The sequence below is a fragment of the Antedon mediterranea genome, chromosome 9 (genome assembly GCF_964355755.1).
Source record: "Antedon mediterranea chromosome 9, ecAntMedi1.1, whole genome shotgun sequence".
Lineage (NCBI taxonomy): Eukaryota > Metazoa > Echinodermata > Crinoidea > Comatulida > Antedonidae > Antedon > Antedon mediterranea.
Window position 1 is genome coordinate 21108001 of NC_092678.1, and position 26525 is coordinate 21134525.

The following is a 26525-nucleotide window of genomic DNA, read 5'->3' on the forward strand; positions in this document are numbered from 1 at the left end:
GACTATTTTACATACTTTTATTTAATATATTCATCAAATTATTTAGTTCATGTACATTAGTTGCTATGCTATTGCACTAATGGGTAATTGTATCTTAACCCAGCAAGTAAGATTAAAATATACTAAGTATAATTTATTTACTTTACCTTAATCTTTCCCATTTATTAAATGCATCTTTACTTAACAGAATTGTAGGTATTTCCCCCATTTTTTACCGTTGTAAGTTATATTTTAAATGAACTATAATGTAACTAACAAATATATTTCAAATTATAACTCCTTGTTTTATTATGAATCCAAAGGCAAATTACTGAAAAAATGACAATGCTGTGGGTATCAGTGGCTGGATCTCAATGGAGATACAAAAAAAAAGCAAAAAAAGCTAAATCAAAACGATAAGTAAAACAGCCAGAAAAGTTCTAAGCAGAGCTTTTGGGCAACACTAGCCCTTCATCAATGCAAGTGTCATTGTTTTATTATGGTTACACTTGTTTACTGTACATATGTACTTGAAAACGTAGATGAAGAATCTTCTACTATATTAATAAAAATATAATTACATTAAAAGTAACATTTGAAAACAGTATGTAAAAACCAATATTGTAGTGTATCAATTCAACTGTTATTTAATACAAATTAATATTTTAAAAATGGATTAAATTAAATAATATTAGTCTATATATCGTGCCTAGCTTACCTGGATAAACCGACAAAGAGAGAAATTTGAAAAGTTGTCAGACATGTTTTCTCTTTCATGAAAGAAATGATGATTGCGGTTTGTGGGGATGCTCCCAATTGAGGGCATGATTTGTGGAATGTACCATTTATATATTCAAAGAATTCGGGTATATATCTCTCTCTTCGAAAGGAATATGGCATTTGTCGGTTTATCCAGGTAAGTTAGGCCAGAACTTATAGACTACCAACACCATTTCTTTTGTGTGTAAAATTATCTTTAATATTAATTAGATCATTGTAGAGAAGTTTCATCAGATAATAATTCATTCAGACAGCTAGACAACTATTTTTTATGAAATACAAGTATAAGGATTTACCTTATACAAGATGATTTGTCCAAGACCAATACAAGATGTATTGTCCCTTGAAACACACAAAAAAATGAAGGTCAAAATATTCTAAATTTAAATTGGCCATATCAAAGTAATATTAAAGTTATTCACTTTAAGTCGAAAATTCAAGCCAAAAGCAACAAGTTTACATAATTAACAGGTAAATTAGTTTGGTTACATTTGTCTGGAAAATCGTCGCGAGCGAAAGTAAACAAACATTTCAAACCATGAGTACGCATTATGCATGATGCTAATTAGGATTGTTTACAACTCGTCACGATTGAGAAGGTGTTTTCACACAGATCGCGAGGAAGTTTTATGATTATGCATACAGAGTAGCCAAACAAGCGCGTTTCATTATGGGATATGTTTTGATCGAAAACTTTGACTGGAAGTCAAAGTTATTTTTTTAACAAAAAAACCTCTGTATTTCAGTTAAATTATTTTTTTTCGACATATTTTTGGTGATAGTTAATAACTATTATGATACTTCAAAATGACCCACCTTTTTTCGAAATCTGTTATTTTTTATTTTTTGGGAATTAGTCAAAGGGACAATACATCTTTAAAATTAATTACCATTATAAATAATCATCATCTATATAGTAGATATTTTTTATGTGTCTCTCTGTCTAATTTATTTTGTTGGTATTTAAATTTGAATTAATTAACATGTAAATCATGATTGAATGACATTTAAATCTTCCGCATGTAAAGAATCGTAAAGGGAAAAAATCATAAGCTAAGGAAGGAGTGGGTGGGATAATTTCAATGGCACTTATAATGTACAGGTGAATAAGATTCTCTTTGCATGTGACATTTTTTTTTGGAGACCTAGTATATAAAAAAGGAAAATTCAATAATGGTCATAATATTGGTAATCATTGCAGAAAATTTAAATAAAAATAAATAAAATTCAGCAATATTTTGCCTCATAAAATTGGAGTGTAAGATAAAAAAAAGAAAAACAATAAAATCAATAGTGTATTATTAATTAATTTTATTAATGCACCATCATTTTTGTGTCCACACAGACATATTTTTGGACAGACGTTTCTTACTTTTGAATGGTGTGCCTTCTCCCAATAGACATCCCTTCTCCCAATAGACATCCCTTCTCCCAATAGACATCCCTTCTCACAATAGACATCCCTTCTCACAATAGACATCCCTTCTCCCAATAGACACCTCTTCTCCCAATAGACACCTCTTCTCCCAATAGACACCTCTTATCCCCATAGACACCACTTCTCCCCATAGACACCACTTCTCCCAATAGACACCTCTTCTCCCAATAGACACCTCTTCTCCCAATAGACACCTCTTCTCCCAATAGGCACCTCTTCTCCCAATAGACACCTCTTATCCCCATAGACACCACTTCTCTCAATAGACATCCCTTCTCTCAATAGACACCACTTCTCCCAACAGACACCTCTTCTCCCAATAGACATCCCTTCTCCCAACAGACACCTCTTCTCTCAATAGACATCCCTTCTCTCAATAGACACCTCTTCTCCCAATAGACACCTCTTCTCCCAATAGACACCTCTTCTCCCAATAGACACCTCTTCTCCCAATAGACACCTCTTCTCTCAATAGACACCCCTTCTCCCAATAGACACCACTTCTCCCAATAGACACCTCTTCTCCCAATAGACACCTCTTCTCCCAATAGACACCTCTTCTCCCAATAGACATCCCTTCTCTCAATAGACACCTCTTCTCCCAATAGACACCACTTCTCCCAATAGACACCTCTTCTCCCAATAGACACCTCTTCTCCCAATAGACACCTCTTCTCCCAATAGACATCCCTTCTCTCAATAGACACCTCTTCTCCCAATAGACACCTCTTCTCCCAATAGACACCTCTTCTCCCAATAGACACCCTTCTCTCATCACGTCCTGCTCTCTCAACATACTGTATCCCTTCTCTCATCACGTCCTTGTACAGAATCTTATTCTCGCAAACACGGTTTTCACATTAACTTCCTCCATTAGAAATTAAATACTAATGAACCCTGAACATTTTGGAGAACATTCTCAATGTTCTGGTTCAATAGACCATGTGAATGGGCTTTATGGGATATAGAATATATTTTCTTATTCTCTTAGTGCTCTCGTGGGACTCATTTTTTATCTAGGTAGGTTAAAAAATGTGCTATCAATTATATTTAATGTTGAAGGTGAGAAGATCCAAGTGTTACGAGCTCTTAAAAAAAGAAATGTCAAATTTATTATGACTTTTATAACTGTAAACTGTACTGTATTTCGTTACAACTGTGATAGTTTTTGATGGTATAATTATTTGCACTATAATTTTTTGCAATGCTGTGATTATGGAGTAGACTGTCTTGGTGTCTGCAAAGTGTCCGATTTATTATGACTTTTATGACTTTAATTGTTGCTGTACTCTATTTCATTAAACGAATAGTAGCGATAAGTCTATTTCGTGCCTAGCCTACCTGGATAAACCAACAATAGCCCTTCTCCTCGAAGAGCGAGATATAACTCAAAAAGTAGAAGTTTTCATTGGATCTCCCTCTCCACAAATGGTATAGTCCATGAACCAGGACATTGATTACTTTTAATAGTGTTGCAAACTGTGAGTGTACATGATGATTTTTGTATTTGTAATCAGTAATATAGTTTAAGCATTTTTGTTATTATTATAGAATATAGTGTCTTCCTGTCTACTACAGTGTCAGATTGACTTAAGTTTGACTTTGATACAGCATGGTATGTTGTACAATTACAGTAGCCTTGTTTGTGTAACTGTAGATATTGCAGACTGAGATTGTACAGTAGTCCTTTTCATTATTACTGTATACAAGAATATACAGTATAAATAAAATAGTGTAGTTGTTTTTGCCAATTACATTAATGCACTAATTACCTAGGAAAACTTCAGAGTTTACTACATACAGGGCGTCAATACACTCTTGTGTGTGTAAACTCTGTAAAGGCCGTTGGGCCTAACAGTAACACCCTCTATTGGATAAAGGATGTGAGCTAAGACAGGAATAGAGTATTTATTGTAGACATAACAAACGTTTAAGAAGGAAAAGATATCAATATATCTTAATTGGCATTTTTCAATGTCAACCATGCATTCAGCAGGTTGTTGGGGGCCAAAATGTGTTTGCCGTCTGATGGACCATCATCTTTTGTTGATCAGTAGAAAAGTAAATAGATCATGCATTGTATTTAGCATGGGGTCAGTCAAGATATGTTGACTGGCACTTTAGGCCTTAACCACCACTAATGGTTATCACATGTCTCCTCATACAGACATGGACAATAGCATACAGGAGCCAACATGCTTGCAATGTTTATTTCATGTTTGGTGATGCCTATGAGTAAGGTATAAACTATCCACTGCAATACTGTATATAGACCCATTTCGTTTAGTTAAAACATGGTTACCATGTAGACATGTTCATCCCAGGATTGAGCTCAAGTAGGGGTGGATATATAGAGGTGCGCTCTTCCTTCTTATGACAGCTCTAAAACGAAATTATGAATTACTTTTTGATAACTATTTTTACAGGAATAATATTATATTTTAGTATCTCTCTATTAAAAAATCCTGAATCCACCCCTGTTAAGCATCACTCTGATTCAACAAAGTCTCTCCACCTTCCACCATACACCCTTCACCCCTTCCCTACACCCCTCCCACCGTACCCGTAGACCCCTCCCACTATGCAATTATTCTTGTCTGTCTCATGATTGTAAATGATACATCCATCCAGAAGCTTTAAAGTGTGTTTACATTGAGAGCTGACAGTGTTTAGATTGTGTTCTAGTGCTTTTCAATGCATTTTACAAGTGTAATCAACTGTGCTACAATATTGTAATCTGCCACAATTCATTTGCCGTGGTATACTGTTTATTCACATCATAGGGGTTTCTTTGCCTTGAATAGATTGATCTATATTAAGGTCATAATGGACTCCATTATCAATTGTGTTTGATATTAAAAAAAACATAAATTTATAGTTGAATTATCATGTCAATTTTGTAGGAAGGCTTTGTTTTGTACTGAAATATTAATATTAGTGTATAACACAGAGAAATAGAAATACAGTAGGAATAATGCAAACTGATTACAGCAGAGTTCGTAGGGTTTGAAAGAGCATCCCTTTTCCAGAAAACAAATTATTTGTATCTACTGTACTCTAGGCTTGGTTTAAATTTATTTTTAGTGTGCTTTTGCTTACACTTTTTGTCCTTTTTTGCAGAATAAACTCTCTATTACTGTATGTGTACCATTTGGTGCTGTACTATAATGATTATAAATCTATGTTATAAAATTATACTTACTATACTATACAAAATTATAATATATAACATTTAAAGATTCTGTCGTAAATGCCATATTCGGTGAACATGCCATATTCAGAAACCCTCATAATTGCAGTATTAAATTAGTAATAAGTATATTTATAGAAAATCTACAAAATATAGCCTTGATTTGTGTTGGCACGGTGCCAAAATATTGGGTTTATAGGAGTAATTATTATTGAATATTTACATACCAAACATGTTTGATTTGATTATGACTGTAACTGATTTAAGGGACCACCATCACTGTGAAATTTGTTCAGAAAAGTCAACAGTTCGTCATTCTTACGGGTTGTGAGTGCCAAGATATTTTGTGGTCTAAATAAAAAGTAGAGACACAACACTGTAGAATAATAATTGACCTCTGGTGTACAGTATAAAAAGCTGTTGCTTTTCTTCTGCATTTCTTGGCATCTTTTCCCTATTTCTCACGTTTTGTAACAACAAATTACTGATCTTCAATTTTAGAAATAAAACATAATAATTTGATAATTGCCATGTTTTTTGGTCTTTTATTTCGTTTTAATATTGATAATATTAAGTGGCAACTCTCGTTGCTGTTGGTTTTGATGAAATAAAATGGGAAAATATAATGTTGCCAAGTAATAAAACTGAATACATAAAATAGTGTTTGCTGCCCTCTGTTGAGTGATTTGTAAAAAGAAATTGTTATGGCATTGAATACATTATTTATTTTATTTTATTTAACAATATTTAATGAGGATAATCCATCCAGCAATTAGGGACCCTCAGAGGATCACAAGACAAACATATACACAAGATGCTCTACATAAACAAAGTCTTATTACAAGTCTTTGGGAGTGGAGTTGTAATTTGGTCCTTAGAAAAAATCCTGACATGTGACGGGACTTGAACCCAGGACCCTTGGAGTGGTAGCCAAGCATCATAACCACCAAGCCACAACTCCACTTCACATTCAAGCAATTAACACAATATAATCATAAATTTATATCTGAATGATTTTTAAAAAAAATATGTATTTTGTTTATAAGAACGTTGAATTTGATTCACCTTCATATGCGAGGAACGTGGGACTATATCTGAGCCATTATGGTAAAAGACTATAGTAACTGTAAATTCACAGAAGTGCCTGATTAAACTCAGCCACTTAACAAGAAAGTGGGACTATATCTGAGCCATGGTGAAAGACTGAGTAAACTATAAAATTTACATAGAAGTGCCTGGTTAAAGTCAGCCACTTAACAGGAACGTGGGACTATATCTGAGCCATGGTGAAAGACTGAGTAAACTATAAAATTTACATAGAAGTGCCTGGTTAAAGTCAGCCACTTTAATAACAGGAACGTGGGACTATATCTGAGTTATGGTGAAAGACTGAGTAAACTATAAAATTTACATAGAAGTGCCTGGTTAAAGTCAGCCACTTAACAGGAACGTGGGACTATATCTGAGCCATGGTGAAAGACTGAGTAAACTATAAAATTTACATAGAAGTGCCTGGTTAAAGTCAGCCACTTAACATACTCATTAATTCTTAACATTGTAGACACAACTAATCAATATTTATTATTTAGAGAATAAAGGTTGTCCGTACATTATCCAGCAAATCCTAACCTTTTAATCGTAAACTGTATATAGTGCAAGCAATTCTAAGAATAAGAAATACCATAATTAATGTCTATTATTCGACATTAACTAGGTCAGTGGTTGTAAGTAAAAAATTAGATGATTCAGGATCAATTTGTTGAGATTAAGAACGCTATCCAATTACTTTAAGAAAACAAAACCAAATCTATAATCAATATTCTTTCATCTATTTTGCTTTTTTGCTTTCATTTCTAGGCCCGACACTCTCGAAAGATCTCAGACGTTACCTCAATACAAGATTCCATAAAGGCTCCGTGGACCACGAACTGCAGCAGACGATAAGAGATAATCTATACATGCGAACAGTTCCTTGTAAGTTGGCTTTATTTTCAAATTTTGATTCATGTTCATGCTTTATTTTCCTTAAACTAAAGTTGTAAGCTTGGTTCCCACTAGGTCGTAAGCGTGACAAAAGCAATTTAACCAATCACAAGCGATGGAATATCAGAATTTTCGCTTGTGATTGGTCAACTTGCTTGTGTTGCGCTTACATCCTTGCATTGCGTTCTAGTGGGAACCAAGCCTAAAGGTTTGCTTGGCGAATGAACCATAGTAGAGTTATGTTGGTTTTCTTACAACAGAAGATGGATGCATTTAAACAATCGAAACGTCGAGAATTTTTCAACCTTGCCATCTTCTATTTGAAAACCCATTGGTTCCTTTAAACTTCTTCTGTATGTTAAATTATGCAAATAAAAGGCCGTTCAGTTCCGACTGAGCAACACCTATCCTCTGTTACTAACTAAAAAAAAATATTTCGCCAAACTTGGTGTGAAATTTTCAATTTGAGATGACCTGAGACACGCATGAGTTGAGGGGTGGGTCAAACTTAAAGTCCTTATGACTTATATGACTCTTCCCCCACATACCGTATATTTCGGTGTATAAGTCGCACCTGTGTATAAGACGCACCCCCAACTGAGAGTAAAATATCGGTATTTTTTATATGGTCGATGTATAAGACGCACCTTATATTTCATCAAAAAAATGTTTTTTTAAATTGTAATCAATATTATTGTAATAATATATTTTGTTATATCTACAACGGCGTCCTTTATTTAGGTTTTTTCTTACCTAAGCTCGGCCGCGCCCAGCCTCAACAAGTTCTTTCTAACTTGTTATTCATGAGTTTCGCCGCAACATCGAGTGCATGACCGTGTGTGTAACACGCACGTGTGTGGGCTAGCCTCGCTCGATCATTTCGAGAGGGCGCACGTTTTCACCGACAATCGTATTCGATTAGTATCTATGTATCCGAGAAGTGTGTACGCTAGGTCCATGCTATAATCACCTGGAGAATATACTAGTCGAATACCGTACACCATGTGCCACCAAAAGAAGGGCTTGCGCTTGGGGTACGGCGATCGTGCGTATAACTACTGTATAAATAAATACTATTCCAATCGTACGACGTAAACGTTTACAAATGAAATTTTATCGGAGCGCCATAATGAACAAATCTTTTCATCATATTTAGTATAACATCATGCTAAAATGACTTGAAAACTAGGCCTAAGCAGAAGCAGGTTGCCGTTACGTTAGTTAGTTACTGTAGCTAGGCCTAGCCTACTCAGGCCTAGCAAACGAGGTGACGATAGCCTAGGCCTATGTATAATCTGTGTGGTGAGGCATTTATGTTCGGTGTATAAGACGCACCCTTAATTTAGAGGTCAAATTTGCGTGTCAAAAGTGCGACTTATACACCGAAATATACGGTAATCACTTATTATTGAAATTGAATTAAATGATGTGCAAGCAGTCGTCGTTTGGAACTAGAACCATCAAAACCACTGTACTGTATGTCGAAGAGTACAAGGAAGAAGCATCCCCAATGAATTAACTTTTCCTACTGTATGTTGTTGGTCGTCAAATCAAAAGCTCCCTAGGAACACAAAACTCTTTTTGTATATTTTTTATATAAAATCATTTTATGTTTTTAAGAAATTTTGTTATACTGCCCTCTATATATAACTTGTAAATTATAACCATGAATTATTCATGATTTGATGACCTTTTATAGCTTTCAATTGCACATCCAAGCTGTTGACAAAGGAGATACAAAACTCATAATTCTTCTTTATCTAATGAAATATTAAAATGATGTTTTAAAGATATTTGTTTTTTATTACTGTAGATTGCCATCTTATAAATGGATTGATGTAGTATTGATTTTTCTTGTATAGTAGTATGGAAGGAAAACGACAGGGTAGCGTTTTAACAATATTTATTGAGCGTTTTTAATAGTGTTACAGTATTTTTTAATTTTAAATTTCTTAGCAAATAAGTAAAAATATTGTTACCCCTTCCAAATCCCACCATCCTCAATTTTCCATCAAACTTATTTAATGTTTTTGCAGTCATCATTCTAGTTAAAACCCAACACCAAACATGTTTATTTGGGGTGGTTCACTATGGTGCATAAGAAAAACTTTGTAGTTGTTTTGCGAGGTACAGGTAATTCAGTTATAGTTAAAATACTGTAGTTGGCAATTATTAATTAACACAATGCAGGATAAAAGAGAGAATATTACTAAAGCTGACAACAAATTGATGTTGTGATAGAATGTGTTAACATTAGCTGAGCAATGAATAAATAATGATCCGGTATTGTGTACATAAAAATCTGTTTTCTTCATATACTCAAAAAAATCTAAATTTATAAGTGGACACATCAGATCATTATTGTTGCCTGTAAAGGATCGGTGGTAGTCGCTTCTTTAGACATCCTTTAGGCACTACTGAGATGAACAAGAAACCATTTCGCTTTTCTGAAAAATGCATGTTCATTTGTAAACTGAACCCCCAGTTTAATGTTCTACTGTACCTCAAAAATTATGGAGGATTGCCTTGATGCTGTTCTGATGTTTTGGCTGTGTACTGTATGGTCAGCAACACCCTGTTTAACTTACCATACGTTAACAGCACCCTTCTTTAACCACTCGGCCACTCAACTCGTCAATTTCACAGTTGTGAAACTATAAGAACAATCAAAGTTTTCTTACTATAATTTAATTGTAAATGTATAACCAATCACTAGTTTCAAGGCCATTATAGAAATTGAATGAATTTTCAAGTTTTATTAATTAATTTTTTCAATTTCCCTTTATAATTATCCATTTAAGGAAAGGAACAACTAATGTTCTATTATTATTGGTTTGATACCACCATACAAAAAAGATCTATTAATAAAATTACAGGCTAAAGGCTGTCTCCATATGCCCAAATATGGTAGTGATATACCCAAATATGGTAGTGATATGACATCATCATGTCCATATATGGTCACATCACATTTTTTTTTTGTCACAAAAAGTTTGATAGTGTAGACAGAGCTAGACTTTCAATTCTTATTTTTAAAGATTTTTAACATTAACAAGCAAGTTACAGTACAGTAGGAACAATGCAGTTTTGTATGGTACAATATTCAATAATATAATATGATGATGAATATTAATGATCATAATATTATGAATAGTTGATAAATAAAGCAACATAAAAATAAGCTAAACATAAAATAAAATAAATGCTTGTATGTGAATATTAATGATGTTGAAATGATTGATAAAATTAATAATGAACTTGATTATATAAATGCTACACAGTAGTTGATACGATAATAATGTTAGATACATTTTTATGAATATTAATAATCTTGATGACTAAGATATAGTAATATAAATTTTAATGCATTGCTAGTTGATAATGATGTTGATACGTTTATATTTTTTAATGATTATGAATATTAATGAGCTTATTATAATATTAAGTATGGACGCTTGTTGATTTATGTTAATGATGTTGATATGTTTTGATGAATATTAATGATCTTGATTGATTTATTTATTTCAACAATATTTTACGAGGGTGGTCTATCCAGCCGAAGCCGATCATTAGGGACCCTCACAGAAATACGTCATTTACAAGACATAAACATGTAACAATAAAAATAAAATTAATATGAATATACAGTAATTTCTAAAGATAAGATAATAAATGTAAATGCATTGCTAATTGATAATAATGTTGATACATTTTTTGCGATGATGAATATTAATAAGCTTATTATAATATTAAGTATGGATGCTTGTTGATTTATGTTTATGATGATGAATTGATTGATTGTTGAAGTTGAAAATGTTGATATTATGATACATTTATAGTTGATGACTTTGAATAATAAAAAAAATGATGTTAATATTGAATTCAATTTATGATTACTGTACAGTATTAATTTAATTTTTAGTTTGAAAGAAGCTTGGGATGATAAGTATTGAGAATTATAATAATAATGTAAACATTATTATTATTATTATTATTATTTTAATCTTGATGTTATAAATCAAATCTGTTTTTGTTCTACATAATATAATAAAAACGTGTACTTGGAAAAAATGTTTTCCTCGATTGAAATGGTAAACCAAACAAAACATTCACACTTACTGTACAACATACTTTTGATAAAATTACAATTTACAAAAAAAGATGCTGGTATTATGTCAGTGATTTGCGTCTGATAAATGTTGATGACAAACAAGACAAACAGAATCAGTATAGATAACAATAGGGTCATTATTGATGCTTGTTAAATGTTAATAATGTAAATTACAAAACATTAATTTTCAAGGAGAAATTTTTCATTTCGAGCTATCACTACCGTATTAACAAAATTATTGTAAATAGAAATTAATTTGGACAACAATGATGGCATTCTTCTTATTAACTTTTTATTTTGTTATTTTTATGCGAAAGCAATGTTTTATTGCTGTAAGTAATTTTAACAGATAAATTGAAATAAGTCTGCGTAAATTTACACCAAAATAAGTTGACACCGACACAAGTAACTAGAACATTGTATTTTATTGGTTGTTCAAGGAAAAAATTACTGTACAGACTTTGTATACAAACAAAGTTTTTTTTTTCAATTCTAAAATTAAACATATTGACAATTATTATTGAGTGTATAGCAAAAGTTTGCATTTTACGATGTAATAAAATATTAACATGAGACGTATATAAAAACATTACAGTACTGTTTTTACAAAGTTCAGTTATTTTTATGTACACTACACTATTTTGAGAGCAGTGCGTGTATCTGTATAATTGCGTTATACAATGCAACAACAGAAATAGATTGTTTATGTATACAGTTTGTAATACAATCAAGTCTCTAAAAAGTCGGTCACTGTTGTTGATTTGTTAATTAATAATTGTATTCACAATTTATTTTGGGAACACATACAGCAGTACTGAGAGCTTTAATGTATTATTATTTATTATTTATTATATAAAAAGAGAAAAGAAACCCCAAAACCATTGTCTGGCAGACAATTTAAGTATTTGTTGCTTTAAATTAAATTTTTTTTCAGGTAAAATAACTATTATGTGACAATAAAATGACACATTCAAAAACATTGAAATTGAATTGAATTGAAATAAAAAATATTTTTCAATAAGCAAGCAGCGTTTTTTGTAAGAAATATATCTTGTTAGTTTTACTTTTTATTATATCATAATAATAATAATAATAATAATAATAATAATAATAGAACTGTACATAACTGTGACTCTTCCAACAATTACTTTAATATTACAATTATGTAATATTTAAATAATTGTAGTTTTTTAGAGTTCCATGAAAATTTACAATATTTTGCATGGATTTGGACCCCATATTCTGTATAATATATTATATTGTATTATAACACACTTTCATCATTCACCTCATGCCATTATTTGTACTATTACACTCATAAACATATACTATTGAATAGTACTAAATTGTAACTATTGATACTGTTATCATGTGTAATCTTCCGTATTCCACTCATTTTGAATATTTTTATCCTCAGGTACGACAAGAGCTCCGCGAGACGAGGAGGTAGACGGCGTAGATTACAAATTCCTATCAACCGAACAGTTCATCGTACTCGAGAAGACTGGCCACCTTCTTGAGAGTGGAATTTTTGACGGTAGGTTTATTGAACATGGTTTGTATCTGTTGGTATAACTTCTGTTTCTACACCAAATATAGAAACTTCTTAAGTGTGCAAGTTTTGACAGTAGGTTTATTAAACATGGTTTGTATCTGTGTTGTGATAACTTAAGCGTCTACACCAAATATGGAAACTGGCAATGTAGAAAAAAGTCTTGCTTGATTGCTTTCATATTGTGTAGAAAACACAAATAGAGAAATTTGATTTTTGTTGTATTATTTTTTTAAATCTCTATTTTAACTCATATTCATAATTAATAAAGTGTGTATTGTATATGATTTGGACAAATTCAATCAAATAAATTATCAATTCTTTGTTTCGCTTTTGATTCACAAACTACATAATTTGTTTTGAAAACATCTAATTTAGAACCAAATAGAATTAACCAAATAGAACTAAATCGATTCCTATCATTTTTAAGTAGCTACTGTATAACCATCAATAGTAAACATTTTAAATTATTAAAAAATTAACACCTTCATTTAAAATTTGCATTAAAAATTTATTTTTATATTAATTTTGAGCTCAAGTTGACCTTTTCTTTTTATTTATTGTTTCATGTTCTTAGAAAAGAAAAAACAAAATGTTTTTCCATTTGCTAAAGCCATTAGATATCCAGTAACAATGATTCTAAACTCTGTTTACACTATCAAACTTTATGTTTGTCCATATATGGACATGATGACATCATATCACTACTATATTTGGGCACATCACAAACTAATTTGATAGTTGTAGACAGAGCTTTAATAATATTTTCAAAAAGGAATAGAAAAAAGAACTGAATTTTTAATATAAATAAATAAATAATAAATATACTGTAATTTCCATTTCAAGAAATGTAATCACAAAGTAAGCACGTTTGAAAATTACCGAATCTTTGATATTTTTTCATAAATTACAAATCTTACTTTTTTCTTTATCATTATTATTTTTACTGTACTAAAATAATTTTGAAATACTGATGGTGGTCTTTGGTGTTTTGATTAGGACTTTGTAAAACTCTGTCTACTCAAACTAGTGTGATGTACCCAAATATGGTAGTGATATGACATCCTTATGTCTATATATTGGCACATCACATGTTTTTGTTACATGAAGTTTGATAGTGTAGACAGAGCTTTAAATTGGTCAATAATTGGAGGGATTCACTTAGTAAAAGTTCTTGAATGGAAACCTGTTCATCACTCACAGTTCCTAGTTTTACTTTGAGCATTTTTTTTTTTCCTGCTCAATGCAATGGTACTGTAGCTAGTGTACTGTAAAATAAGCTTTTTTCTTTCTGCTTTTGAACTAGTGTACATCTCATACACGAAATATAATAACTGTTAATTGTAATAATAAAATAGAGAATGATAAAGATATGATGAGAAAAGAAAAAAAAAATTCATAACACTTTACATTTTCTACAAGTTCCTTCAATTCAAGAGATATTTTCCATTTTGTTGACGATTATCAATTTGTTTGTATTTGTTAAATCTTTAGGCTTTAAATAAACTTTTTATGGGTACTATAAAGCACCACTAGGTGAATTTGTTCGTGGGAATCGAAATTGCCAGCTTCCAAATCTATCTCTACGCATAAAAACCTGACGCTTTCGATTCCAGTGAACAAAATTCGTCTAGTGGTAAATTGACTTAAAAGCCTTGCATCTCATGCTTTAAAGGGATTCCCACATTTTGCCTTTTGGCCATATTTGAACATTGATTAACTCTATCTATGTACATACCTACGCCTAAATAAATAAATATAATTTCTGTTTTAAATATTAAATTGATTGATTTTAACCTAAAATTTAGAGAGCTTTTCCAGATGTACATGTAACAGTACATTATGGATCTACAGTGAAAGCATTTTACAACTAGTCTGATGAAGCAACAGATATTATTATTAATGATGTAAACATATAAACGGAAGGAAGAAAAATAAATATTTTAACAAATTTACATGATGATTAATTATTAATAAGGAAAGTATTTATTAATGTTTAAAAAAAATATTATTTCATATTTTTGCTCTTTGTAAACTGTATTTATTTATCATCATTTGTGGAGCACTGTGGCGCAGTGGTTAGAGCATCGGACAAGAGGTTGTTGGTTCAAGCGCCGGCTCAGTCACTGCAGTGTTGAGTCGTTGATCAAGATTCTTTATCCACATTGTTCCTCCCCACCCAGGTGATAGAAATGGGTACCAGTATGTAAAAAGTACTGGGAAGGTAAATCAGACTCGTTTGTGCGGGAGGAATGGCGTACCCCCCACAAACATACACACTAAAAAAAGGAGATGGGCACCACGGCCGTTAGCATTAGCTTAGGCTTTACCTTTACCTTTATTTATCATAGAGAATCTGTACTGATCTACCGTCGTTGAGTTTAAAAAAAAGCAGAAGTAGAAAGGGGCTTTGTGCAGTATACCCTACGCTAGACCAGTACAGTATCTAACTCTTACAACAGTAATATGACCTTTAAACTTGTTATCAGAAATAACATTACCAAAATTATAGTTATTTTTAAAAAAACATTAATTAATCATAATAATAAGACTTCATTTGCTTAAATATTATCAAAGAAAACTTAGAAAATTAGTAAATAATAATAATTAAATAAATATTTTTTATATTCAATAATTGCTAGTTAGACCCACCAATTCATTTTTTTATAGAAATGTTTAGCTGCGTTTAATAAAGATCTGATTGGTTGAATTTTTATAACGCATGAAAACAACTAAATTTAACGGGTAAACAAGTAAATATAAACAAGTAAATACTGTATAGACAAGTTAATTAGGTTTGCTAATAATAGGCTAAGTATAAATAAACACCATTATTTTCTGTGGAGTTCTTGCATCGAGTCCAACCCACATTATGGCATTCTCTGGCATAGCTCTTTTTAAAGTTTTCTTTTAAAAACAGTATCAAAAATCAAGAATATTTCAGTCCGTTGATGGTTTAACATTATCCGTTGGTAGAGTAAAACCCATATCAGATGTTGCGGCAGGGCTTGATGCTGATTGGCCAGCATCTGCACCACGTTGACCATTTAAAGGTATTTGCATTCCAGTTCGTATGAGCATCGCTTGCGATAACCACATCATGTTCGTTTGCATCGATAACAATAACTGTCTGTCCATCTCCAATCGCTGTTTTTCCAAATCAAGTCTTTCTCGTTCTACCCGGACAAGGTCTTGGAGAGCGCGTTCTAACACGCGGTGTTTCTTCTTAAGTAATCCTGACGTGTTACCGGCAGATGAGAACCGTGAGGTGCCTAATGGGCTTTTTTGTGACAAAAGGCTTAACCCTTCGTAGTTTCCAGTTGGTGGTGCTCTTTGTAGATGGTTCAACAGACTAAAACTAGAAAAAACATAAAAGATATTTAAAAATGTGAATTACCGTATTAAACTAGCCTAGTGTTTTGTAACTTGCCCAATGTTATTAACCTGCTTAGTGTTTAGTAACTTGCCCAGTGTTATTACTGTAACTTGCCCAGTGTTTAATAACTTGCCCAGTGTTTAGTAACTTGCCCAGTGTTTAATAACTTGCCCAGTGTTTAATAACTTGCCCAGTGTTTAGTAACTTGCCCAGTGTTTTGTAACTTGCCCAGTGTTATTAACTTGCCCAGTATTTTGTAACTTGCCCAGTGTTTAGTAACTTGTCCAGTGTTTTATAACTTGTCCAGTGTTTTGTAACTTGCCCAGTGTTTAGTAACTTGCCCAGTGTTTAATAACTTGCCCAGTGTTTAGTAACTTGCCCAGTGTTTAGTAATTTGCCCAGTAAAAGTTAATAGAGAAGAAAATGGTGAATCATAAACGTGTTACTACTTGTTTAGTTTATTGCGTGTGTTGTACTTTTTAGATTCAAATAATGAAAGTTTTACAGGATTTAATTACAAACCTTTGATAGATTTATTATCGTTACCGGAAGGAACAAGTTTATGGATGATAAAGACTAGAGAATAGTAGAGTAGAAGGTGATGCTCAAATTACAACCACTTAAGTGACTACCATACTAAACATGGTTACATCATGGTCATACTGCTTGGGCTAGACGAAAATGTCTGGTTTTTCCGAAAATTATAGTTTTCAGAAGAATTATCAAAAGTTTTGGACCTTGTAGTGTAAACATTTTCAGTTTTTAGAGTGTAATGGTCGCCATGAAATGACTATAGTATAAAGCTCTGTCTACACTATGAAACTATGAAAAAAAGATTGTAAACAGTTGAGAGACACCCCTATTAAGAGGACACTATTTTGGGGTTCAGAAGGTGTCACCTAATAAAGGATTCAACTATATTATGTTGTATTTCAATGCGATTTTAGTTTGAGGAGGTTGTTTTTTTTCAATTATGTAATAGCTTTCTTTAATTGTTTTTTGATTTAAGATTGCAGATCGATCTTTATAAATTGATAGTTTTAATTTCTTAGTTCTTATAAGGAGGTTTTTAGTTTACAAAAGTCTCTAATGAAAAATTTATTCGAGAGAAAAACAACATCTATTTTTCAATCTATGAAGCTTTTATAGCACTAATATTATCAAGCAACCATAAATGTATAATCATGATTATTTAATAACTGATGCGTGTAAAATTGATTTTATGTTTTAACATCTCATACTAGGTCATGTGACGTTGATCATGTGGTAGGTAATTAGCATATATGCTAATGAGCAACACTTAAGCAATCATTCGACTCAATCTTAATATCGTGAACGACGAGTGTACGTTGATCATGTGTAGGCTTTGTAACGATGATTATGTAAATTACTGATTATATTTCTATATCTCTCCATTCTTGTTTAATGATAGCTGTAGGCGTCTGTACACAATAGTACAATGCAGCTGCAGCTCAGATAACGCAGTTATCAACTTTAATTTTCCTTTTCTTTTGTTTCTTTATTTTTAATTATTTTGTTGATCAATTTTACAAGATTCTGTTTTTAAACAAATATTTCTTAATTTAATTTTATAGAAATTACTTTCAATTCATTAGATTACAACATTTTTTTATAAGTAATTTTTTTTCTTTATAATATTCATACTGTACACAGTATTATTATGATTGTAGATGCAGAATCAGATTATTAAAATTTATTGTCATTTTTATTTTTTATTTGTATAGCTTCACTCATCATAGAAAATTAATTTTATTACTTTTTGTATACAAAATACACAAATATTTAAACATTTATAATTTTTATTAATGGCTGTTTTGGTCAATTTATAGTAGCAATTTAAGCATTAATTTGATATTTTATTTATGATATTTTTCATTTATCAGATGGTGAATGTTGCATGACGATTTTAGTTAAATTTTTAACGTCATCCCTCTAATGACATTTGAATATTAAGGCAGTTAGTCATTTATAATTTATTTCTATAATTTTAGTCTGTCTCCTCAACATTTCAAATTACTTATTTAAGTTTTCATCTGTTAGAGGAAATGCAATTTAGCTGTTTAATTAAGTTTCAATACAGAAGTTGTGTGTTTCACTAGATCGCTATCGCTGTTCAAATAAGTTTTTCTGAAAACGAACCGGTATCAGTTGCCCGCAGGGCGGATCCTGGCATTCTTTAAACATATTAATAAATAAATAGTTCATAATTTAACTGTGAAAACAGAGAGCGACCAACTCGGCGCTATTTCCCCTGGTTCCTCATCCTGTGACCTGTACGATCTCAAATTTACATTTGGAACTAGCCAAAGCTTGTGTACAGTAGTTTTGGAATAAGTCGAATAGTATTAGTACTGTACTATAGTTTGCTTACCTTTTGCGTGGGTATGGAGATTTTCTACTCCATTTTCTAGGCCTAGGCATTGGATCGGAGACAGGGTCCTCCTGTGTACCGTTGGTTTCTATGGATGCCTCCTCTCCTTCTGCTTGCCCATTTCTTGGCACTTCATTTCCCGTACCATAAAAGTCCGTTAATTCAGTGTCTCTGTAATGAATTAATTAAATTATTGTGTGGTCTAGTTTGTGCCTATTTGTAGTAGGTCTATTAACAGGTTTTTATTCATTCTTCTTCTCACCAATTTGTTAAGCTGTGTTTACACAGGAATTGGGGGAAACATGATTTATAAGTCCCCATTCACTCACAGCAAGCTTAAGTACAAAAAAATTATAAATTTTACTGTGTGATGATGTTGAACATAGGGAGGATTTCCCCTCAATATAGGGGTGTCCAAAAAGGAGGTTCTAACAGGGAATAATTTCACCAGTGTAGCATAGCAAAAAGCTATACAAAACAACCTTATTTTCACACATTTCTAAAATTGTGTAGCAAAAAAGACAATCCAAAACTATGTTTCTCGACTAAAAAATCAGTTTGATTAGCAATAATTGCTAAACAAAATTTTAAAATGAAATTTTTCCCTGTCTAATGTATTGCAAAATGTCTAAAGCTCTGTCTACACTATCAAATTTTACTGTAGTGACAACAAATTGTGATGTGCCCATTTATGGACATGATGATGTCATATCACTACCATATTTGGGTATATCACTACCATATTTGGGCACATCACACTTTTTTTCTCAAAATAGTTTGATAGTGGACAGAGCTTTAAAATGTTAACTTGCAAGGTGAAGCTTCTAGGTGTCAACACACTTTTCTGATAAACAACCGTGAGAATATTTTAACCACATTAAAATTACAGGCATCTGGTAATGTGTATCTACAAATGTTTGTAAAATGATAATGTGAAAACATAGTAATCATCTTTATTTGTAGTAGGTCTGTAAACAGGTTTTCATTCATTCTTCTTCTCACCAATTAGTTAAGCTGTGTTCACACAGGAATTGTTGGAAACATGATTTAAAGTCCCTGTTCACACTCAGAAAGCATAAAACCTTGACTACAGTATATCCAGAGGTGGTCTAATAAAAAATTGTTTAGTTTTACGTCCAGATTTAAATTTTAAAAAGACATTTTTTTTATTAAAAAAATAGTGACTTAATCATTATTCATGTTAATAATATCAATTATTTTTACTAATGATATTGACTGCAATTATTTTACAAACTATGATTTTATTTGAAAAATTAAAATAAGCAAAGAGTAAAAAAAAATTATAAGGCTTCAAAATTCTGATGAGGGACAGGAATTGTTTAATTTTTTTTTGCCTAAACCATTTGAACAAACAAATTAATTTCAACGTCACTTTTTTGATATCAATAAAATCAACAAAAATGTACAGTAGGTCTTCAAAATTGTGTGATGATGTTGTTTGGTGGTAAAAAAACAAATTAATCTCAACGTCACTTTTTTCTTGTTTATCAATAAAATCACCAAAATCTTCAAAATTAAATTTAATTCTACGTGAGTTGTTTTTCCTATTCATCATACATTGTCTAGAGACTGGCTGTTTATGATCAGCTTTGAAATCCGTAAAAATGTTATCAATATTTTCTACCTGTCCGTCTATAATTATTTCCTTTCGAGAGTGAGGTAACCGGCTCACGTTTACATACTGTACTCGTTAAGTTATTAAGACCTGACTGTGTGGAACCATATCAAGATATATGCATTCCTTTAATCAAATTTACTACCATTGTAATAAAAAGGATATGACTAATATTTAGAAATGAAATTGATTTTCATATTATTAAATAGCTGATTATTTTGATATGATTGTGATGGTTTTGGTACTTTTTTAAGTGATCACGTCAAAGTTATTTTACCACAGTTTTTGAGGTAACTACAGTTTTTTTCTGCGTCACCTCCCTCCCCTGATTTTCGAGTCGCCTCTGATTTTATTTTTATTTTTTAAAATGACAAAGAAACAACTAAAAAATCGTAACATTCAATTATCGCCAGCGCACAAAAAAACATTTTAACGCATTAAATTAAATAGTTTAAAATGTATTGTAGTGACTTTTCATGTTTTAAAGAGTTGTTGTCAGTTTATTTCAGGATAGTAGCATGAAAACAATGTCAATATACTATAAAAAATGTAGTATATTACATTTAGAAAGAAAAAAGCAAGCCTCCCTCCCCTAAAATGTATTCATTTATTAGGTTGATGCTTAACAAGTATACTTTGTTTTTCTGGCCTTACATTGTTTTCAGTTCGAATTCGTGTTGTTTGGATTTGTGTTATTATATCATAATGATTGACAGAGAATCCTTTAATAATGTGATTGTAAAAACAAATTCATATCACAAATGTTATTGATAAAAAAACAGTTGATTTATGATTATGCTAGATCTTAATGATATTTCCGTTGCTGATAACATTAAAAGCGACCACTATCAGTCAACAATGACATATGTGTGGAGAAGAAAGAAACATTGTCTACAAACAATAGAGGCTTTATTGTTACAAAATACCAAGTGACTAGCTTTCTAACTAAATTAAAAAGTATAGTAATGCTTGTTCTTTATTAGATTTTCATATAGTTTTACTTTTATTTGACATCGAAGGTGTAAATAAAATATTAAAATAAAATAATTTTTTGTTTAAATAAAAAGTTTATTAAAGATGTATTGTCCCCCTGAAAAAATAATTCTTTTTGAAATTTTGTTGAATATTCCATTTTAATGTAACATAATAGTTATCCACTTTGACCACAAATTTGATCGGGAAAAAAAATGTATTTACCTGAAAAAATGTAATTTAAAGCAAAAAATGGTCAAATTGACTGCCAGACAATGGATTTTTGGTTGAATTGAACCATTTTTTTTCTATAACATATTCAAAGTCTGATTTTATTAATCTTAATTTTTCATGTTTTTGGGGGACAATACATCTTTAATGGTTTAAGCAAGAAGTTGAAATGCATTAATAATTTCATCATAAAGGAAATCATTTGATCATTTTCTTCATCATTTATACAATAACCATTATTTTATCATGATGTAATTTTCATCATAAAGAAAATCACTTGATAATTTTTTTCATTATTACAATAAGAATTATTATGCCAAAATTAACATATTAAATATCATTACCATCCATCATTATTTCATCAAGAAATTTATCATTATTTTCATCATCATTTCATAATTTGCATAATTTAAGCTTTTCATACTGTAATATCATTTTCATCATTACCATTGTACTGATGATACTTTCATCAAGAAATTCATCATTTCATCAACATAATTTTATCGTCATTATCATAATTATCATCATCATCATTTTATCATCATCATGTTATCATCATCATTTTATCATCATCATGTTATCATCATCATTTTATCATCATCATGTTATCAACATCATTTTATCATCATCATGTTATCATCATCATTTTATCATCATCATGTTATCATTACAAAACATATCATGTCTGAATACAGCATTTAAATTAGCATGAAATTACCATAATGAACATTTAATGAACATCACTGTCATTATCATCATCTTTTACAGTTACTCATTATCTCCATGGAAACCATCTTCATCAAAGACTTCACTAAATCTCATATCAAATGTTTTATTTAATAATTTTAACATTTACATTTTCGATTTTGCTAGTCAGGACTACAGGGTTAAAAAGATTCCACAGATGTGTCTAGCAGCAGGCCTTTTTTATAGTGAGACTGTTAACACAAATGGTTTCAATTAAATCATGTTGATGTTTTTTAGATTGAATAAAGGTTAAAGTTTATGTGATTTTATTTTTATTAAATGTGAATTCATATTATTGAAGCAGACAAAAACATTATAGTAAAAAATGAAATTTAAAAATGTTTTAAACTAAGTCCTTAACTCATATGATGTTTACTTTTATTCATAAAGAATCAGACAAATTTGGTTAATTTAAACTTTATAAAAAATTTTCTTATGTCATGAAAAAGAAATAGTAGAAAGGAGTAGCAATGGTTATTAAATGGTAGTATTAATATATATCCAACTAACTCATCAACCAGCATTTAATTTTAACAATGATATTTTTTCTTTGGTACGTTTAACAACCGTTGTTGAAATCATTCATATTTTACAATCGTTTTTATCATCACAGGAATAGTTATGTTAATGAGGGTAGCGTATACTGAGGCTTAAGCTAACAGTTTGTCCGAATGAATGCGGAAAATCAATAATTGCAACAACTACAGTGCGTACATATCCCGCCGCATTCCTACGGGAATTTGTAGAATTTAATTTCTAGTCAACATGAGTGATATTCACTCTTAACGCTTAGTATATTAACAAATGCTGGATGTTTAAATGTATGATGAGTGAGATGGGTTGTAAATATTGTTTTGTTTTTGTGTATGGTTTTGCGAGGACAATGGGAGAGCTGTTCCGTGTTAATTTAGCTCGTTACTATTGATTGCTTAATTGATTATACTGGAAAAAAAATGTGTGTATATAGCTATTGGCTTTAATGATCTAGAATCTATATTCAATTATATCCCATCTCTTGCAATTGAAGATTCTTTGCAATTGTTTTACATTTTCTGTTTTGTTTTGAAATACTTCCTTAATTTTTTATATATTTTTAATTATTCTAATTTAATTATTAAACTATAAAACTTTTGAAAATATTTTATTTATAATTCACACACAACAGTGAGCCAAGCCAACCACTTTAGAAAGAAATTCACAACAAACAACTATTTCTTCACTAGAAATATTTCTCAAAATGTCGTTTAAAAATAATTACATAACATTAAAAACTACTTTAACTAAACCAATGTGTCATTTCAAAAGTGCCATGAATTTGAAAATTCCTATACCTATACTGTAGTTCTAAAAAAGCTTATATTTTAAAAGTACTGTGTGACCCTGTGGTAGTACTACAATACCAGACCAGTGCAATATTTTCTTATTCCTGTACATAATATATATATCCAAACTACTGTAGTCATTACATTACATAAAGTATGTATTGTCTATATTTCAGTGAAAATATAATTTCTGGTATTTCTAAGAAAAAATTTTAAAATTTTTGAAATTCATTATTTATTATTCATCTTTTAACACAAAGAAAATTACAAAGCAAATCACTCAAGTAATTTAGAAAAAAAAATGTTAATTTTGTGTTTCCTGAAAATTAACTATAATCAGTTACATTTGTTTGTACAGTTAATCAAACATTTTTATTGCCTTAATTTTCATAAGCATAATTACATTGTTGTTGCAAACAGGAGGAAGATCACATAATCAGGCCTATAAACCAACAGTTGTATAACAGTCTAATTTATTGCAAGGCTACAATTTTGTGTTTTTATCCACCAGCTACAGTAGTAATAAAATATCTAACCAACCCAACTATAAATAAACTAACAATTTAGTGCAAGGCTAGATAATATGTTTTTATACACCGCTTTAATAGTTATAAAATAAAAAAATATCAAAATGAGCAACACAACTAGAATAGCCATGCATAAGTTTTTGGTATTTTTTAAAATCTTTTATTTATTTGTTGACCATAAACCAATATGCAGTGAGGTCCAGGAAACAAAACATGCATTTGATAGTTTTGAAATGTTCAACATCAACAAGGAACATTCTACTAGGAAATAACCTGTTAGCTAGGGTGAATTTCGAACCATTTATTATGGCAATTGTATACCTACCCTGTGTTTTGCTGTTGTTGGTATGCTTGTACATCCTGCTCACATCCATTCTGTGCAATAGCGTTATTATCATTTTGTTCCTCATCTTCCATTTCTCCGTATTCATCCTCCATCTCTATGGCATCTCCACCATCCCTCATATCCCAATCCGTCGGTCCTTGTGTCATAATTCCGTGCACTGTATCCCAAAAAGGCCATGATGGTGCCGGATCACCATCCAGTAAGTTCTTCCTAATCCGGAAATATATTGCTTTTATATTGTCAATCCGTGTTTTACAATTTTCCGGTCTCCTTGTGTACCCAAGCTGTGTCATCTGCTCCGCTATCTTATTCCATACGAAGAAATGCCTTCGTTTCGTTTTGAATAGATTCTGTATGCCTTCGCTTCCCCAGATTTTTATCAACGCCAGCGATTCCTCATAGCCAAAGTTTTTACATCGTACAATACCTGTCCACGGTTTCGAAGATTCAATAGTTTCTGGCGAACTTACAGGCGTGGATTTTTCTTGAGACCAGTTGATAGTAGCCATGCTTTACTCTGGTGGATGTTTGTCAGACAAAGCAACTCTGTTCCCAACCCCACTTATAGTCATTAAATCTATTTGACAACCAGCTAATGACATTTGATATTTAAATCTGCTATTTAATGATCTTTATCATTAGAACATTCCATTTTGCAATGGGTAAGAAATACTTAATTAGATTTCCATTGTAATGGGGAAGTGACCTATAAAATATGTGAGGTTATCAAAAGTTTCTTGTTATACAGCCAGCCTTTAATGATTAACATGTGCTGTTTTTTTGTTACACCCCTTCTCAGAAATGCACTAGTCACCCCCAGCTTTTAAGGTTGAAATCATTTAGTATTCACACAAGCAATTATAAGCTGGTTTTCATATGATTACAAATTCTCTGTTAGAACACAAACAATGGTCGCCGACGACGCTTACGCTGCGAGTAATCATTCATCAACAGAAATGCATTATCCAAATTAAAGCCAGACGGATAATAAAACAAACCGTTTCAAAGAAAATTTAAATAAATTGTCAATACTTTTAGTCTAAAAAATAAATAACTGGAACTAGGAATAGGTTTTTAATTAAAAATTTTAACACAGTTGTTTTTTGTTTTAGGATTACATTCCAAAGCGTTGTTTGTTTAGTAACAGTGTGTTTTTTGTCTCCCCACAAATTAAGATATGGTTGAGTCCGTTTGTAATCTCTCTTACAGACACAGCTGTGATCTATTTATGCAATTCATCCAGCACTCTTAATGGTCATAAACCTGGCATGTTCCACTTTACTAATAGGGGTGTCATTAACTTCACAGGAAGTGAGTCAAGTTGGGAAAGCAAAAAAAAAAGCATGTGAATTTTTCTAGCGTGAATCGCAACACCGATTAATTTGTTGAACAAGTTGTTTGATAGCTACCTTGTGGGTTGAAAGCAAGCTAACAGGAAGTTGTTGTTAAATGTTTTAAATGAGAGTGATCATTGAGATAATAGGTTGAGGATTAACACTGTTTGTCCCTCCCTGTTGGATGATTCAGCCCTCTTCATCGACTTCTTTGATGACTTCAGGTCTTCAACTGATGATATCTTTAAGAATAATCTTTATCATGAGGAATTTATCCTTTCTGACCTTCGTATGGTATGGTAATATAAATTACAAACACAGTGAAGAAAGCTAGTAAGAAGCCAAACCCCTTGTACATCACATTTTCTTTATTTTTCAGTTTTCATCATTAATAAACTTCTAAACTAGATCCTAACCAAAAAGGGAAAAAATGTTATGTTAAAAAATGTTTAGATATTTATGTTAAATATTTATTATGTACTGAACTATTATACTTGTTTTTTTTTTAAATAAATATCACGAAATGATCGGTGGTTCTGGCATAATATAAAAGCAAGAAATTGGTGTTTTAATTGATATGGGTATTTGGAATGAGAATTGAAAAATTGA

At 31.2% G+C, this 26525-nt stretch overlaps 2 protein-coding genes across 7 annotated transcripts in view; one reads left to right on the top strand and one right to left on the bottom strand.

The window, feature by feature from the left end:
• LOC140059608 (membrane-associated guanylate kinase, WW and PDZ domain-containing protein 3-like) overlaps positions 1-26525 on the top strand; it is a 99676-nt gene that overhangs the window by 20693 nt on the left and 52458 nt on the right. For all 6 annotated transcript variants that reach the window (XM_072105581.1, XM_072105584.1, XM_072105583.1 and 3 more), the window contains 2 exons: positions 7245-7361; positions 12899-13018. In XM_072105581.1, coding sequence (XP_071961682.1) covers positions 7245-7361; positions 12899-13018 — 237 coding nt within the window. The remainder of the gene's footprint in view (positions 1-7244; positions 7362-12898; positions 13019-26525) is intronic.
• Positions 15667-25641, bottom strand: LOC140059610 (uncharacterized). The gene is made up of 3 exons (XM_072105588.1): positions 24562-25641; positions 18802-18972; positions 15667-16391 (listed from the first exon to the last, which is right to left on the bottom strand). Exons 1-3 carry the CDS (start codon positions 25089-25091, stop codon positions 15974-15976), a joined length of 1119 nt encoding a protein of 372 aa, XP_071961689.1. The 5' UTR covers positions 25092-25641; the 3' UTR covers positions 15667-15973.

Bases quoted from the DNA above. Each gene is read 5' to 3' on its own strand.
- LOC140059610 (XM_072105588.1), bottom strand. From the start codon at position 25,091: ATGGCTACTATCAACTGGTCTCAAGAAAAATCCACGCCTGTAAGTTCG. The intron at 18,973-24,561 runs GTAGGTATACAA...AATTCATTACAG, and splicing joins CAACAACAGCAAAACACAGG to AGACACTGAATTAACGGACT. The intron at 16,392-18,801 runs GTAAGCAAACTA...TGTTTTTTCTAG, and splicing joins TCTCCATACCCACGCAAAAG to TTTTAGTCTGTTGAACCATC.